General features: G+C 40.2%; 1 protein-coding gene across 1 annotated transcript in view; it reads right to left on the bottom strand.

Annotated features, from left to right (window-relative positions):
- Nucleotides 1–3,040: 3,040 nt before the first annotated feature.
- Nucleotides 3,041–17,549, bottom strand: part of LOC112104320 (ras-related protein Rab-3B) — a 125,207-nt gene continuing 110,698 nt past the window's right edge. Inside the window, exons 4-5 of the mRNA XM_026651829.1 lie at nucleotides 10,216–10,340; nucleotides 3,041–3,360 (exon numbers count right to left, since the gene is read on the bottom strand). Of these exons, the coding sequence (XP_026507614.1) occupies nucleotides 3,173–3,360; nucleotides 10,216–10,340 (313 nt within the window). The 3' untranslated portion in view covers nucleotides 3,041–3,172. The remainder of the gene's footprint in view (nucleotides 3,361–10,215; nucleotides 10,341–17,549) is intronic.

Below are 17,549 nucleotides of genomic sequence, written 5' to 3'. Positions count from 1 at the left end.
TGTCGATATTTCAGATTTTCAGGATCTCAGTCATCTGTTGTTCACTGTCGCCATTTTTAAGCCTTCATTATTTTTATGAATTCCTTCTTCTCTGAAGTTTTTTGACTTTATATTTAAGTCTGAAACTAGAAGAAATAATGTCATCATAAGTGCAACCTTTTAGCACAAATTTTAAAAAAACCCAAGAACAATGTGAAAACAAGAAATACATGTAACATATAAACCAGGCTGGGGATTGTAACTGTGGTGTTATACACATTACAGGCCCTCCTGCTGGTGGGTTTTTCCATTTAATTTTAGGGTTGCATACAGCTTGATATCTATCCTTCCAAAGAGTTGTTCTGTCAGCTGACCAAGTTGAAAAGAGAAGTTCTTCTTTGCAAGGCAGAACAGCTATGCTGATCAAGATTAATAGGAGGAACATCTTAGCTTTTAAGATCCATGTTGATCATTTTAGCTGAGCTGTATGCATGCAGTTGTTTGCAGATCTGGTTTCCTCATCTCAAAAAAGATATATTGGAATTGGAAAAGGTACAGGAAAGGACAACAAAAATGACTAAGGCTGGGAACAGCTTCCATATAAGGAGAGATTAATAAAAGGGGACTTTTCAGCTTGGAAAAGAGACGACTAAGTGGGGATATGATAGAGGTCTATAAAATCATGAATGGTGTGGCAAAAGTAAATAAGGAAGTGTTATTTATTCCCTCTCATTATACAAGAACTAGGGGTCACCAAATGAAATGAATAGGCAGTAGGTTTAAAACAACCAAAAGGAAGTATTTTTTCACACAGCGCACAGTCAGCCTATTTGCCAGAGGATGTTGTGAAGGCCAAGACTATAACAGGGTTTAAAAAAAAAAAAACTAGGTAAGTTCATGGAAGATAGGTCCATCAATGGCTGTTAGTCAAGATGTGCAAGGATGAAAAAACATACTCTGAAGTGTCCCTAGCCTCTGTTTGCCAGAAGCTGGGAATGGGTGAGAGGGGATGGATCACTTGATGATTACCTGTTCGGTTCATTCCCTCTGAAACACCTGGCATAGGCCACTGTCTGAAGATAGGATACTGGGCTAGATGGACCCTTGGCCTGTCCCAGTATGGCTGTTCTTATATATGGGTCTGATGGTTAAATAGACTTGTCATTCCATAAAACCATACATGCACATATGTCAGCCTTTGGTGTTTCTCCTCCATGTTTCTAACATTATCTAATCAACCACTGTAGAATTAGAACCATTCTGATAACATTAATAGTCACAAGAGTGCTGGTTCCTGTTCCCATTGCAACCAAACTCCTACTGATTTCAGTGGGAGCAGGATTGGGCCCTTCATTACCTAGAAAACATATTTAAGTTTTATTTAGTTAGAAGCTCTTGCTAGACAAAATTGGAGATGGTCCCAAACCAAAAACTATCATGCTGATTTCCAATGGAAATCGATGCATTAGATATTGGTGGCTGCAGTAACTCCCTCCGGTGCATGCAGCAACTCAAAGGAAACAGGGAAGGATTGTACAGGTGTGAAAGTGGGCTCCAATAGCAGCATGACTCCAAATGAATCCATTTTGCATGGGGACTTTGAAAGCCATGCAAAAGGGATGATCGTTTTTTGGGATGAACTGGACTTTGCACAGTTTTCTGCTGACTTCTAAGAGTGCCATACCCTCTTTCTTTTATGCCTGAGTTCAAGCACCTCCTCATGAGGGGTAGGTATGTCAGAAGCTCTGTGAGATTTACCTTGGGCTTAAACTCTAGTTTTGGGTGCATGTGTTATCCTTCCACAGGTTTCCTTGTTGGAGTTGTATAAAGCACTGTACTATTTGTCCCTTTGAGGTTTGCCTATAAATCTATATTTAACTCATTTAATTATCATGCTAGAGAAAAGTAATTATTCTAATAATAAAACAAAATTAATTATTCTTTCCCTTTAATAACCAAAGCCCCCACAAATATATCATGGGAGTTAACCTTGACTACTAGCTCAGGACTCAGGACTTTTTGCAGGTAGATTTTACTACTTAGCTTGTAAGCTCTTTGAGGCAGGAACCACCTTTTTGTTCTGTATCTGTACAGCTCCAAGCACAATGGGGTTGTGGTCCATGACTAGGGCTCCTAGGTGCTATGGCAATATAAATAATAAATAAAAGTAGATATAACAGTTGTTCTGGTAGATCACTTATTTTAAGAGCAACAAGACGACAGACTGGTTACAAACACTCACATGTTGGCTCCCAATAATTTGGTCTGAGATACTGACATTCAAGGTTAAACGTGCTACGCTTGGCCCTGCATGAGCCCAGAATTAGGGAAGTGCAAAAGTGGCTTAAAGCCACTTTTACCCTCTCCCTGCTTTAGGGTGACCAGATGTCCTGATTTTATAGGGACAGTCCCGATTTTTGGGTCTTTTTCTTATATAGGCTCCTATTACCCCCCACCCCCTGTCCCAATTTTTCACACTTGCTGTCTGCTCACCCTACACTGCTTGGACTCTAATTCTTATGCTAAACCTCTGCAGAGGCATGGCACAAAATTCAACTCCCACTCTCTTGATTTTCTTGGTGGCCCCGGTGTATTAAATAGAAACGAGTCCTTTCTTGCTACCCAGTCCTGCTGCATCAAACAAAACAGCAGAGTTTTACATCAAGGAGCATGGCCATCTCCTACCTGAAGTCTTGAGATGTTCCAGGTTTTTTGGATGTAAAGACAGGATTTACTTTCTTATTTTGTGAGGGGAGTCTGGGTTTCTTCTTTTCTTTTTCAAAATCTTTTCCTTTCTGATCTTTTTTATGTTCAGTGCTCTTTATCAGTTGTTGAGCTGCATGTTGGTACAGAGCTCTCCCCCCAGCAAAAGGGTCTATAACAAAGCAACATTCTCTATGGGAATAATCTAAAAATACATTTATAATATTATAAAATTCTTACACTTCAATGTAATTCATCCATTAACACTAGGTGCACTTACAATATTTATTTAGGTTTTTTGTTTATTTTACAATATTAGGTGTATTAGATATATTTAACATTAAACTTTCCAGGACATTTAACAACCACGTCCATTTCCACTATAACAGAAACTCCAGCCTTTAGACGATATGATAATACATCATCACATGTGAAAAGATAAAGTGTGTTCAGGGAAGGGGAGAGAGAGATTTCACAGAGATTAAAATCACTAGCAGGAACAATTCTGCTGCAAAGGCGGTGGGTTGTCTGTGAGTCGCATGTTCTTCCCAGAACTGCCTCTGGACGGGTCAGACTCTATACTCTCCGACATCTTTTCACAGATTATATCCACTAGGCGCTCAAAGACCTGTCTCACATTGATGTTCTCTTTGGCACTGGCATCAAAATAATCAAAACCTGTGAAGGAAGCAAAAAAAATAAGTCTGATTATAAAAAGAATGCTTGAAGTAAGTGTAATGGTCTGTTTAAAACACCAACAACTTATTTTGTATTCATTTGGTAGCCAAGAAACACTTCAGAATTACAGGACATCCAAGCAGATTGAAGCTGCCTGTTCTGGCTCAGCTGAGTGAATCTAAGGGGCGAGGCTAACTCTTAATACTACCATGGCAAAGAGCTTTCTAAGCAGTGCTGATGAGTAGGCCCCTAAAGCATTGCTCCCTTCTGATCAGAGAACAATTAAGGTTGGACTTATGTGAAGTTACTGATGATTCCAGGGTTGCTTTTTTTTTTTTTTTTTTTCTAGCATGCCTTTGGTATCCTGCACCCATGAAGCAGTCAGCCATGACACCACCCAGGTCAACCTTCCTGCTCACTCAGGAGCTTAGCCCTCCTTAATTACGAATTTGAATTCTTGTGTGAGACTTCAGGCCAGTGCCTCAGCCATGAGCAGAATATCAATGCACTGAACCAACACTGTCAGCCCCTACAATTCTTTATCTTCCCATTCCCAGAAGTCTAGGAGACTAATCATTATTTACAAGAATTATGTTGTTACTTCTGTTCTTCCTACTATTATATTGTCTACAGCAAGAAGTCAAACTACCATATATAATAATCTGCTTTGCAATAAATTACAATCCATGGTGATTTGTATCATGAGCTTTTGTAGCACATCAGCTCTCGTGTCCCATTACTAAACCAAGGAAAAGAAAAGCCCATTTAACTGACTAGTTTGCCTTCATTTTGTCACTCCAAGTCTCATTGTTTCAATCTGTAAAATAACAAGTAAGTTTCTAAACACACTTATCACTTAAGAATCATTTTTTTGAAAAGGTTCCTCAATTTTAACAGGATAAAATACCTAGCAGCGCCAATACCGACACTAAGCCATTGGCTGTAACTATGCAACTTGAATCATTAGACCGGTAGTTCTCAAACTTTTGTACTGGTAACCCCTTTCACATAGCAAGCCTCTGAGTGCGACCCCCCTTATAAATTAAAAACACTTTTTAACATATTTAACACCATTATAAATGCTGGAGGCAAAGCGGGGTTTGGGGTGGAGGCTGACAGCTCACGCCCCCTCCTCCCATGCAATAACCTCGCAACCCCCTGAGGGGTCTCATCTCCAAGTTTGAGAACCCCTGCATTAGACAATTTGAAGAGATCAACTTTTAAAATTGGTTCTTAGTGACAGTAATATAATAACCTGTCAACAAAAAACAAGAGACTCCAGATAAATAAACTTCTGCCATCAAGGATACCTCAGCTTGTTTAACTTATAGTCACTGGGGGGCTGATTCCTGAAATGCACAGAACAGGAAAGACAAAGGGGACAAAGGTAATTTTAAGCCATCTTCATGGACTGTCCTGCAGCCTAGAATCCTCATAGTATAATAGTAGGATTTTATGTTTGTATTTTGTATAATTACAATGAAGGATAAAGAATAATAATGTAGCATGTATTAAACGTATTGGTGTATGATTTGACCATATTCTGCCAGCCACCCTTTCGGAAAGCAGAAAGGAATGGTCTAATGGGCCATTGGTAAAGATGCATCAGCCAGAATCTATATCTGAGCTGATTTCAAGGTGGTAACAGACCTTTTAGGGTCACCACTTTGTTGTAGGTTTAGTATTTTAAAATAAGTAAAAGAATGCAATGATTGTTTTCTCTTGTATTGCAATTTGATGTTCCTGTTCAAATGTTTTGTGTAAATCAATTCTGTGTTGTGTGTGAATGAGGAATGTGTGTGTTGAGATAAGTGTGAAGGTCATCACCGAACCAGATGTTCTAGAGAGAAACCGAGGACAGATGTAAGGGCGCCAGAAGATTGCAACATGCCCCTATTGAGATGTCAGAGGAGGGCAGATTGATGACTCTAAAGATGAGACAGGCACCTATCAATGGGGACAAGATAGCTGTGATCAAAACCAGCATGGGGTAACTCCCTGAGAGACTTAATGAAAGAACAAAATAAAGAATGAGGAGGACAATTTAAGAAAACAAGCACTCATCAAACAATTGATTACAGCATGACGGTGCAAAACTCATGGGTCCCAATGAGGGAAAATCACTATATAAACAGGGTGCCTTGCCATGAAACTTTGGGCTTGTCCTGCCAAGACTTCCCCGGACCATCGTGTCACGACCAACAGAACCCGTCTCCTACCTACCCGTGATCAACCTAGCTGGCCACTAGATTGATCTGGACTCTGGACTGGTAACTATAACATCGACTGGCGGGACAGAGTGTGTGTGTGTGATTGAATGCATATGCTAATTGTTGTATCTTCAATAAATGCGGCGTATTGCCTTTTCCCCTGAAAAAGATCCTGTGTGCTTATAAGCATAACAATAACACTTTGTGCTTCTATGATGGGGGAATATGCATATACATATTATACACACCTGGGTTGGGGTTGAAATAAGCCCAGGAGTATGCAGTTTGATATATTTCATCCAGATCTATTTAAATGTTTTCGTCACAGATGTTGAGGGAAAATATTAATGAAAATTCTGCTTATTACTAAATAGGCACTGCTGTAATGGACCAGATCCATTACATGTGGACCAGTATTCAGTTTTTGACAGTGGTCAGGAATGGATGCATACAGAGGAAGGTTCAAGTAACCACCTATGGCATGACTCACCCACAAGGGAATTTTTGGCCTAACTTCAGGCATGTCCTGATGCACGAAAGCTTAACACCTTAATATATTTGTATTGTAGGATCAATAATTATTGTCCTAAAAATATTAAAGGCCTGCTCCATCAATATTCCTGTTCATGGCTGAAGTCAAAGGTAGTGCCAAGGATTCAAGATGAGCCTCCAATTGATAACTTGATTAAGTTAATCAATGCAGACTCTTCACCTCAAGCAGACATTGACCAAGTACATCATCTCAGATTATTTTATTGCTCCTATAAATGGTTAGAGAAACATGCATAGGCATAACGTTTACATGAAAGCATTAATATGAAAGCTAACAGTTTAAGCAGGCAATAACCAATTAATCAAACTTCTTTCCCCTCACAAAGTAATTTCAGATAACATTGTACATAATGCCACATCAGCACTTAGAAAAGCTGCCTGATAAAATCTGAAATATTTTAAAATAGACAATGTTTCATACATTATGAGGCTTGAGCAGACTGGAAGTGCCAGGAGCTTCCAGAAACATAATTAGCTTTTGCCTTCTTCTGCCAATGGGGATATATTTCTCCTTGGTGCCTTTGACAAGGTCAGGGATAGGTCAAGAGGTGCAAGTGTGGATTCTTAATTAAAGTAGTTTTGTACTGATGTAATCAGTTGTTATGGAGATAACATGTGCAGTATGTATGCATGCAGACAAGACGCCCTTTGAAATATTCCAGACATAAGGATTTAGACTCGAGATATCAGGAATTTTTTGGTAATGAAAAAAACGGATGAACATCTTAGAAAAAAAATAGAAGATGGGATAGTAGCTCAAACAGAACTTCACATTTGGTTGTACTATGTTTAGGCATTAGGGTCCAAATTTTCAATCACTGAAAGCTAAATTATTCTTCAAAAACAACAAGGAGTCTGGTGGCACCTTAAAGACTAACAGATTTATTTGGGCATAAGCTTTCGTGGGTAAAAACCTCACTTCTTCAGATGTATAGAGTGAAAGTTACAGATGCAGGTGCCACCGGACTCCTTGTTGTTTTTGTAGATACAGACTAACACGGCTACCCCCTGATACTAAATTATTCTTGAAAAATATGCAAGCACCCATGCAAACTATATAAAACATGCAGTTGTGAATGCAAGTTAGGTATCTGTTTTGCAAATGTTTATATTTTCAGGTGCATACTGGGTGCTTGTGTGTGAGAAGAGGACCCATTACCTCTTTTGCAAACTAAACATGCATTTGTTTATTTCATTAGTACTGTACTTAATAAGGCTTCTGTTTTTCAGTGTTTATTTTTAGCAATTTTTGAGTTTTATGTAGATGTCCACAATCAGGGGATGTCGGGGCTCTCTCTTTTATTAAACTGTAATGAGTTAAAGTATAGTAAATATATTATTCATTATATTAGTATATACTGTAATGAGTAATCTCTTTGTAGTGTTTCCCTAGTGTGCTTTAATATAGGGCTGTTTCATACAGCTCTCCATTAAAGTGCACTAGGGAACCTTTAGTGAGCACCAGCAGGGTCTACATGGACCAATTAATGCGCAACATATTAGTGCGCTTTAGAAATCACACCCTTGTAGTGCATATTACTGCCTTATGTAGACAAGCCCTTAGATGCAAGTAACTATTTCCAGAGTTTTTCTGGTGTTTATTGGATAAATATCAATTTCATTCTTTTTGTATCGGGGGTATTTTATCGATGTGAAATTCAGAAGCCCTAACAATAGACCACTACTAAAAAGTAATTAGGATTATAGGAAAAGGCAGCTATTATTTGCATTATGGTAGGACCCGAAGGCTCCAATCTTGATTGTGCTAGGTACGGTTCAAGCATATTTAAGATACAGTCCCTCTCCCAAAGAGTTTACAATCCAAGGCCCTTATCCTGGAGATATTATATCCATGCTTAGCTTTGTGCATATAAGTGCATATTGTATGCTGTTTGAGGTAGGGCTCTGTGTTTGTAGAGTGCCTAGTGCAATTGGCCACCTGCTCCAGGACTGGGGCTGCTAGGCCCTAACACAATGCAAATTATAAATAATATCCATAAACTGAGGTTTGTCCACAACTTCCTCAAGGTCACACATTGAACCAGTGATAAAGCTAGACATACAATTGGGCTCCAGTCCCCTGCTTTTAACAATAGAGTACTATCCCTCCAATTAATAATAGAACCCAACATTACAGATTTGAGAATTGAGTACAGTAGGAGATTTTAATAAAACTGGGGTTATGACAATTCCCGTAAGTGCCCAAAGAACCTTCTCTTTCCTGCAAACCTAAACAAATATTTACAGTAACCCCTTCTACAAGGGTCTCCGGGAAACCGCATTAATTGAAGTCAATTTTAACAAGATTTATCAGATCAGTAGAAATCCTAACGAGACTATGGTGATGTAGTTAAAACATCACACACAAGACCTGATTCTTCAAAGGATTTGCACACATGCTTAACTTTAAGCATGCAAGTAGTTCCACTGAATTCAGTAGGACTACGCACATGCTTCAAGTTAAGCACACACATTACTCTTTGCAGAATTGGAGCGTTCCTTTAACTGCCTCTTGTATATTTTACGCATAATGCTTTGTAGCATTTACTCTGAAACTTTCTATATTACATTCTTTGTCTTAAGTAGAGATATTGGAAACAATACTAAATAGATGAGAAATTGGGATGCATATCCTACATTCTGGTGTTCATTCTAAAATCTTTATTCCAAACTCAGCTTCTTCCAAAAGAAACTGCTCCCTTTTTTCTAGCAATCAGGTGATGTTACTTCTATATGTGGGCAGGAAGCACAGTAAGTAACTGTGATGGTTCTCGGGGTACCCAGGACGGTGAATCACCTTGTTATCCTCTGCCTCCAGCATGAGGGAGACTTGCTTGTGCTTAGCTGGGTGGCAGCTTCCTGACACCACCAGCCAGTTAGCCAGTCAAGCACTCTCCTCTGGGTGATGCTTGCCCTCATTTTGCCTTGCAGGTTAACAATAGGTGCATCCCAGTCCCAGAGCCCCTTTGCAGCATCCTCCTGTAGGGTCCAGCCCCTTATCCACTGAACACCCACAGAAATACCACGTCTGCTCTCCCCAAGGGAACAGTGTACACACCAGCTTGTATGATTCAACTCAGGATCAGAACCTCACTTAATATCACAGCACTTAGATATACTTGTAGCGAAAGCAAAGATAAGATTATCATCAAAGATTCAAGAGATAGCAAGTAAGGATAATGGACACAAAAGGTTAGGTATAAAAAAAAAAACATAATTCACTTTCTAGAGACTAAACAGGCTTACCAGCTGTCTAAAGAAGTTTACCTCAGCCCCCCAAAGTCCTCTGCAACCAAGGCTGGTTGTGATCCCATTTTCATGAATCTAAACACATTGCACGTTTACTTCCTAGGTGCAGGATGGGGGTGGGGGAGGGCATCATTTTTGCCTTCTACTTCTATCCCCAAAGTTCATTGTCTGTATTCTGACACAGTATAACAGTTTCCCCTCCCCCCACCTTATTTGTTTTCCTGAATGCTCTTCATATGTTGACTTTGCATGTAAATGTATATCCATTGTGTTAGCCTGCAATGCTTAATTTACATCTCTCAACAGGTGAATAAACATTTCTTATCTGTGAGAAAACATGTCTGTCAACCCTACCTTGATACAGACTTTAAAACGTATTTTCAGTATACCGTATAAACACATAATTCCTTATATAGTATCTGTACATACAGTTCACTACGATATTAATGACCAGTGTGACCCTGGCTTTCATTTAAGTCCTCACATTAGCTTCTTTGGTGAACATTAAGGTACATACCAGAACTAGGACACTCCTGTATCCCCCTTGCTAGCTGGCATTAAGGAATTCTTGGGTTACAGTAACTACTGGATTTTTTTGCTCCACTCTAAAGAACAATTTATAATCTCTGATAAATTGCAAAAAAAAAAAATTTAAAAATCGGGTGTAAAAGCAACTTTAAATTCTGAAAATGACACTGTAGTACTCAGCAGAGTGGTATATAATATTTAACTAGACCATTATCTTATTTGCAGCACTGATATTGTACTGTTGGAAGAACTTTTTAATATACAAGTAAAAAGGAACACATTATAAAAAGAAAAGAAGGGAAGCTTTAACACATACCTAACTGATCAGCCAGATGTTTACCCTTTTCCAGAGGAATGATTCTTTCATCCTCCATGTCACACTTGTTTCCAACCACAATGACTTGTGCATTATCCCAGGAATAGGTCTTGATCTGAGTGGCCCTATAGCAGGACAGAGAAAATAGATAATGTATTGTCAGTAGTGCCAAAGAATGTTATATGTTAATTTATAATGAAAATAAATACTTATAAACATTAAACCCAATTCCAACTGTAGATCAGCTGTTGATTAAAAGGTAAATTACCAAACATATATAAGGCAGCAATGCAACATTTTAAGGTATATGAATGATGATAGATTCTATTTTATTATCCGAATACTTTGTATACAAAGTTAATGTACCAATAAAGTTTCCCAGTCACATTTTTTAAATATTTTAAACATTGTGGAAACAGAACAAAAAGCTGAATTCAGTAGTGTCATTTTATACATTTTAGGAAAATTAACACAACTTCTATGGCCTCTTCTGCTTGTATAAATCAGTCAGTGACCATAGAATCATAGAATACCAGGGTTGGAAGGGACCTCAGGAGGTCATCTAGTCTAACCCCCTGCTCAAAGCAGGACCAATCCCCAGACAGATTTTTGCCCCAGATCCCTAAATGGCTCCCTCAAGGATTGAACTCACAACCCTGGGTTTAGTAGGCCAATGCTCAAACCACTGACCTATCCTGCATTTACACCAACTAAGGCTCTGCCCCCTAAAGAGAAGAATATATAATAGATGTACACTTAGGGTAACCAGATGTCCCCATTTTATAGGGACAGTCCCGGTTTTTGGGTCTTTTTCTTATATAGGCTCCTATTACCCCCCACCCCCTGTCCGATTTTTCACATTTGCTGTCTGGTCACATTTGCTGTAAACTACTATTCAGAAGGAATCACAATATACGGTACAAGATACGACAAAAATAACCCAGAACTGAATTACAAATTCAATGCCTCTGGACAAATAAATGATGCTTAATTTGCGATTGCTATTATTTTATTTTTATACAAATTGTTAGAAAAGAGAATGCAGTAGATGTAATATTTAGGATTTTAGTCAAGTATTTGAAATGGTTTTTCATGAACTCATGCTGAAAAATGGAATCATCTTGAGTAGAGTAGGAAAGCTGTCATGTGGACTAAATACTGGCTAAAAACCTGTAAAAAAAAAAAAAAAAAAAGTAAAGATAAACAAATGTATCAAATTGGGGGGAAATGGGATTTAGTGAAAGATTAGCTCATATGTATAGCTTGACTAAGGGATGTCTAATGCAGCAATGAGCAGACATGATAGTCTGCAAGTATCTGATGATGGTTAACTACAAGGACTGAGGAATTATTTAGTGTGGTACATGGGGGACCACCTGTAGTAACTGAATAAATTTAGACTGAATATCTACATTTAAAACATCTAAAGTGCTTTCTGGCTTGGTATGTGGTGGAATTGAAATGGAGTTTGTTGTGGAGCTGCGGAGTCGAGGAGTGTTATGTTTTATGAAGTTTATACAGTAAGGCATGTGCTGAAATTGCTGTGGATGCTAATATGAGCTTAACTACACCTCTACCTCGATATAACGCTGCCCTCGGGAGCCAAAAAATCTTACCGCGTTATAGGTGAAACAGCGTTATATCGAACTTGCTTTGATCCGCCAGAGTGTGTGGCCCTGCCCCCCCCGGAGCACTGCTTTACTGTGTTATATCAGAATTCGTGTTATATCGGGTCGCATTATATCGAGGTAAAGGTGTACTCAGTTTCCTTGATTTTCAGTGAGTGCATTGATGGAAAATGCACTTGTGCAATCTCAACGGTAAGCTAACTAAGGCTAGGTCTACACTACAGCGGGGGTCCGACCTAAGATACGCAACTTCAGCTACGTGAATACCGTAGCTGAAGTTGCGTATTTTAGGTCGACTTACCTGGCTGTGAGGACGGGGGAAAGTCGACCGCTGCCGCGCTGCCGTCGACTCCGCTGCCGCCTCTTGCCGCGGTGGATTTCCGGAGTCGACGGCAGAGCGATCAGGGATCGATTTTATCGCGTCTTCACTAGACGCGATAAGTCAATCCCAGAAAACCGATTGCCTGCCGCCGGACCCTCCGGTAAGTGTAGACAAGCCCTAAGTTTTAGGAGTAGGAACAAGACAAGAGTTATGAGTTGGAAGATGATGTTTAATGGTAGTCAGATTTCATGGATCAAATCTTGGCTTTAGACAACGTGTATATTGTCCCCAAACTCAAATCTAGGGGAAAGGAAAGTTATGCTGAGTCCTCGTTTTAGCTCCCCAAATCAATGAAATTCACTCTCTGCAGCCCCTCAACCCACTGAGCTGCAGAGGGGCATTCCAGGTGGGGCTTGGGAATGTGGTTGTGGCATGCACATATAAACAACCCAAGAATAAAAAAAAAAAATTAAAAGAGAGAGAGAGAGAGAGAGAGAGAGAGAGAAGGTCCTTAAAGTCAGGTTTCTAAGTTCGTATATACCTGAAGAATTGTTGTGATTTTCAAAAGAACTGAGCATCCAGCAGCTCCCACAGAATACAGGCTAACCAAAATAATTTTACCCCTTTTGACATGAGTTGTTAGCCAGTATTCAAGGTCTTGTGGATTGTTTCCATTAGGAGGAGAAACTGAGGTGAAGTCAGGTATTTCTTTGATGCAATCCTGTTTATTTACAAAAAATGTACACTAAATCCTTTGTCCCTGAATGTAGGAGGAATCAAATAGCAGGAGAACATTTCTTTGTTCACAGTTTCAAGCCTCTTTTTAGCCAGCACTCTTCCCAAATGCTCTCTAGGTTTTTTCAGGGTCACACTACAAGTGTTTCTCCGATTATCTCTGGGGTTTCCTTGCTGCCTTCTGTGTACATTGTAGTGTTTCTCTTGCTTCTCTTTGGGTACATCTACACTGCCTTCTTAAGTCAGGTTAGGTAACCTACATTAGCTAATTCATGTTAACCTAGTAGGGAAGGCATGGCAATTTGGCTTTCAACTTAGGTTAGTGCTACTGTGTCTTCACTGTTGTTAACCTGAGTTAGCTAACACAGGTTACCTAACCTGACTTAAGAACACAGTTTATTCGCAGAATACACGTACCCTTAAACATGCACATGCGCACACACACAGCTGCAACAAAAAATACTGAGTCCCCTGTGTTTGCATTCAGACCCCAGTAAAACCCCTCTCTCACATAGCTCAGATTCCTAACCGGCCTTGTAAGTGGCCTGTGTTTTGGGTGGTGGCTCTTATTGTTTCAGCTGTCTTTTCCATAAAGGAGCTTAATTACTTCTAACATTTGTCGCAAATGAAGGGCATCTGGTACACCCAACAGCTTCAGCAAACTTTCACCCAATCCCAGCATAACAACATTATTTTTTCATCCATTTGCCAAGAGAGAGCCAGGATTCTACCCAAGTTTTTATTTCTATTTAGTTTACTTAAATTGCTCTCCCTTTAATAACATGGGGCTTGATTCCTTCAGCTTCTGATTCACAAAGAACCTCCAATGCTGATTCTGATTCACTCTTGATAATTTAAGTTAATTGTGAACAGCCCACTCTCCTCTCCCACAGAAATGTCAATTACATGATTCCATGAGTATCTGTTAAGCAGGGGTTCATTTTATTGTGCAAATTGCCTTAAATAAATAAACAGCACATTTGATTTGTAGATGAGGAAATTAGTCTAAACAAAGGCCCTTCCTTGAGTTCAGGCTGATTTTTCAAAATGCAAAAATTATACAGAATGATGTATTTTGAGGCTGACAATTTCACCTTACAGGCTAGGAAATGTAACACCTGGGGTTTGATTTACGTTTGCTCTTTACTAACATGATTTTTTCCTTTTTTATTATGTTGCAGGTTGTTTTAACTCTTTTTTCTTGTATTCTGTGTTTGTACAGCTGATTCCTACCAGCAACTTATTTTTTCATTGGATGATTTATAGTTAAAAGGATGGCCAGGCTGACGGTCTAGGAGAAGGGGACAGTGATATGGATGCAGTACCTTGGGAGAGACTTACTGGAATTTCCTGAGTGCCTTGTTCTTGCATCTCGCTGGTAGTACTAAGATAGGCAATATTTTCAAACCTTATAATATTCGATTACAAGATCCACAACCTTTTCAGAAGCATTCTCGGAAAATTGCTGTATCCGAGATAGAGGATGCACAATGTAATCTCCAGGAACTGCTAGCAAATAGAATGATTGCTGAATCGTGCAGACTGTATCCCTCCCCCAAAGTGGTGGCCAGGATCTCTTGTTAATGTCTGACGAGTTCACCTGTGAGTAGAGTGAGGCCACGTCTACACTACAAAATTAAGTCGACCTAACTTACGTCGGCATTCAGCCACCGCAGTAATTTCATTGTTTGTCTACACTTTGCTCCTTCTGTCGGTGGTGCGCGTTCTCACCAGGAGTGCTTGCACCTATTCAGCTTTCACTGTGGGGCATTGTGGGACAGCTTCTGAAAGCCAGCAACAGTTGATGTAAGCAACAGTGTCTACACTGACACTGTGTCGACCTAACTACATTGATATTGACTCTACGCCTCCGGTGGAGTTATTAAGTTGGTGTAGCAGGCGAGTTATGACGGCGGGAAGTAAATTTTAGTGCAGATACTTACATAGTTGGTACATGTCAGCTGCCTTGTGTCGACCTAACTCTGGTAGCATAGACCAGGCTCAGTTCTCAAAACAATTTTAGACCTACCTGAAGAAACGAAGGATTCTGCTCTGATGACACTTGTTTGTTGTTGGATAATTTGAACATACATGCAGAAGGTGTTCCACATCCCCTGGAACCTACACCCTGGAGATTCAATACACATTCTGTACATTTCCCAGAAGGTAGCACAACCATGTGCTCCTGCGCAGTGAGCCAAGCACCATTTTGAAAAAGGTGTAATTGTACTTTAAACTAGTGGGTGGCAATGGCAGGTGCTGTGAGGAGAGTAGCTGTCGCCACTGTCTTTCCTGGCCGGGTCTGCATGCGTTAGAGCCGCCATGGCTGCATAGGGGTGTCCAAGTCCCACACTGGGAGGGCGGCAATGCACACAAGGGCCCACAATTGTAGCCTCCCCGCCTGGAACAGGGAAGGAGGTATGGTGGAGGCGGAGCGGGCAGCGAGACAGGAGGTCTCTGGGGAGAAATGGGGGGTGGTTGGGAGATGGGTGCTTGGCACAGCCCTGCATCATTGGTGCGTGGTTACTGTGGAGGTGTTAGTAGAGCCCAGAAAATCCACGGATATCCGCTTTATATCCGCGGATTGTGGATATCCAAGGACAATTTTTGTGAATCGCAGATCGGATGCGGATATAAAGCTTGTATCCATGCAGAGCTCTACCTTTGACTAGTAACAGTTTTCCTTGCAAAGGCCTAAAACTCTTCTCTTAATGATCCATAAATGTATTCATTAGATTCCACAGAAACAAATTACCTTAAATCAGATGAAAGTGCACCACCTAATTTACATGTTTTTAGCTTCTTGCCTTAAGAAAAAAATGCTTCTTTCAAGGACATACAGCAAGCTTTACTCAAAATCATATTAAAAAAATCACAGCCGTGAACAACCAGTATGCATTCTGTCAACGTCTTACAGATAATCTTTTTATACAAGAGAAAACATTGAAATCCTGTACCCAGATGTCATTTCTAAAATAAGTGAAAATGCTTTGTTTTCAAATAAGTTTGAAAGGTTCCCATTGGATTTAAAGGAAGTGTTCTTGAATGCTTTGGATTTATTCCCAATGGCTAAGGTGTCAGCCAACCTATCATATCACACTGCATTTGAGACAGAATGTTTTATTTACACTATGGTTTATTTACTGTGTTTGGACACAACACTTCACTAACCAGGCAGAACAACATGGCACTTGGAGGAGGGAATAGATGCCTGGGACCACCTCCAGTGACTTATGGGGTAATAACATGGTGTAACTGAAGGGTGAATTTGACTCTTGACCTTTAAATATTGTCTGGCACTTGTCTAATTTCAGAGGGAGTTATACTCAGCACCTCAAAGGCTCAGGCTCAAAATGTACATCTATTAACTTTACACAGCACTGTACCATTTGTGATGTAACTCATGTACTTCTGGACACGACACAGTAAGAACAGTCTGTGAAGACGTTTGAAGATGTTTTAGCCCTTAACACATTTTAATTTTTCTTTTGTAAAGTGTTATTCAGAAATCCTTCTGCCAAATCTTTTTTGGTTTCTCAGTGTTACGTGCCCTCTTCTTTAATTCCCATAGATTTCTAAATAATGTTCTAGTTAAGTGCTGGCAAAATAAAGGCTCAATAAAAATGTCTATAAATACATGGAGCTGGCCAGAAGCCTTGCAGATGTCAGCATGGTTGTAGAAAATTGCCTGGTGTTACCACACCTAAATACCAGTAGGAACAGAGGTAATTCCATGATCAGACCACAACCTCTTAGCTAAAGTATGAAACACTGCTGTCTCTTGGGAATCCAAGTCCAACCTGTAGTGAGGTCTGAGAATCTCTTAGGAGAGGGCTGGATACACTCTACCAACATAAGGAGCAATCGCGAAGAGAAGGTTACTCACCCTGTGCAATAACTGAGGTTCTTCGAGATGGTTGTCCCTGTAGGTGCTCCACTTTAGATGAATCTGCGCCCCTGCACTTGTCATCGGAGATCTGTAGTAGCAATGCCTGGTTGGGTCCCACATGTGCTTTTCCCAGTCTCATGCCGCCTCAGGTGGTTACATAGCGCCATCAGACCAGTCCTTCCTGGGTCCCTTCTCTACCGCAGTCTCAAGCGTGAAAACTCCAAAGTAGAGGGGAAGAGGAAGGGTAGAGGAGCACCCACAGAGACAACCATCTCGAAGAAGCTGTTACTGCACAGGGTACGTAACCACCTCTTCTTCTTCTTCTTCTTCTTCTTCTTCAAGGAGTGTCCCTGTGGGTGCTCCATTTTAGGTGACAGTAGAACAGTGCCCCTTGGTGGAAGGAAGGGGCTTCGGAGTTGCAGTCGTGGCAGATGATAAAACCATAAGTCCGAATAGAGTGTCTGATGATAAATGCTGCTCTGTGGCATACTGTTGTGTGAATGTATGGGCTGATGCCCATGTTGCCGCTTTGCAGATGTCCATAATGGGGACATTGTTGAGGAAGACTATTGAGACAGAAAGTGCTCTGATGGAGTGTGTGCAGGTCCCAGTGGGGGTGGTAGCTGTTGTTGATGATAACTAGGGCTGTCAAGCAATTAAAAAAATTAATCGCGCTGTTAAACAGTAATAGAATACCATTTATTTACATATTTTTGGCCATTTTCTACATTTTCAAATATATTGATTTCAATTACAACAC

This window comes from Terrapene carolina, unplaced genomic scaffold (genome assembly GCF_002925995.2).
Source record: "Terrapene carolina triunguis isolate 2854851 unplaced genomic scaffold, T_m_triunguis-2.0 Scaffold103, whole genome shotgun sequence".
Taxonomy (NCBI): Eukaryota; Metazoa; Chordata; order Testudines; family Emydidae; genus Terrapene; species Terrapene triunguis.
Note: the sequence above shows the minus strand (reverse complement) of the source record. Positions and strands in the feature narration are given on the sequence as shown.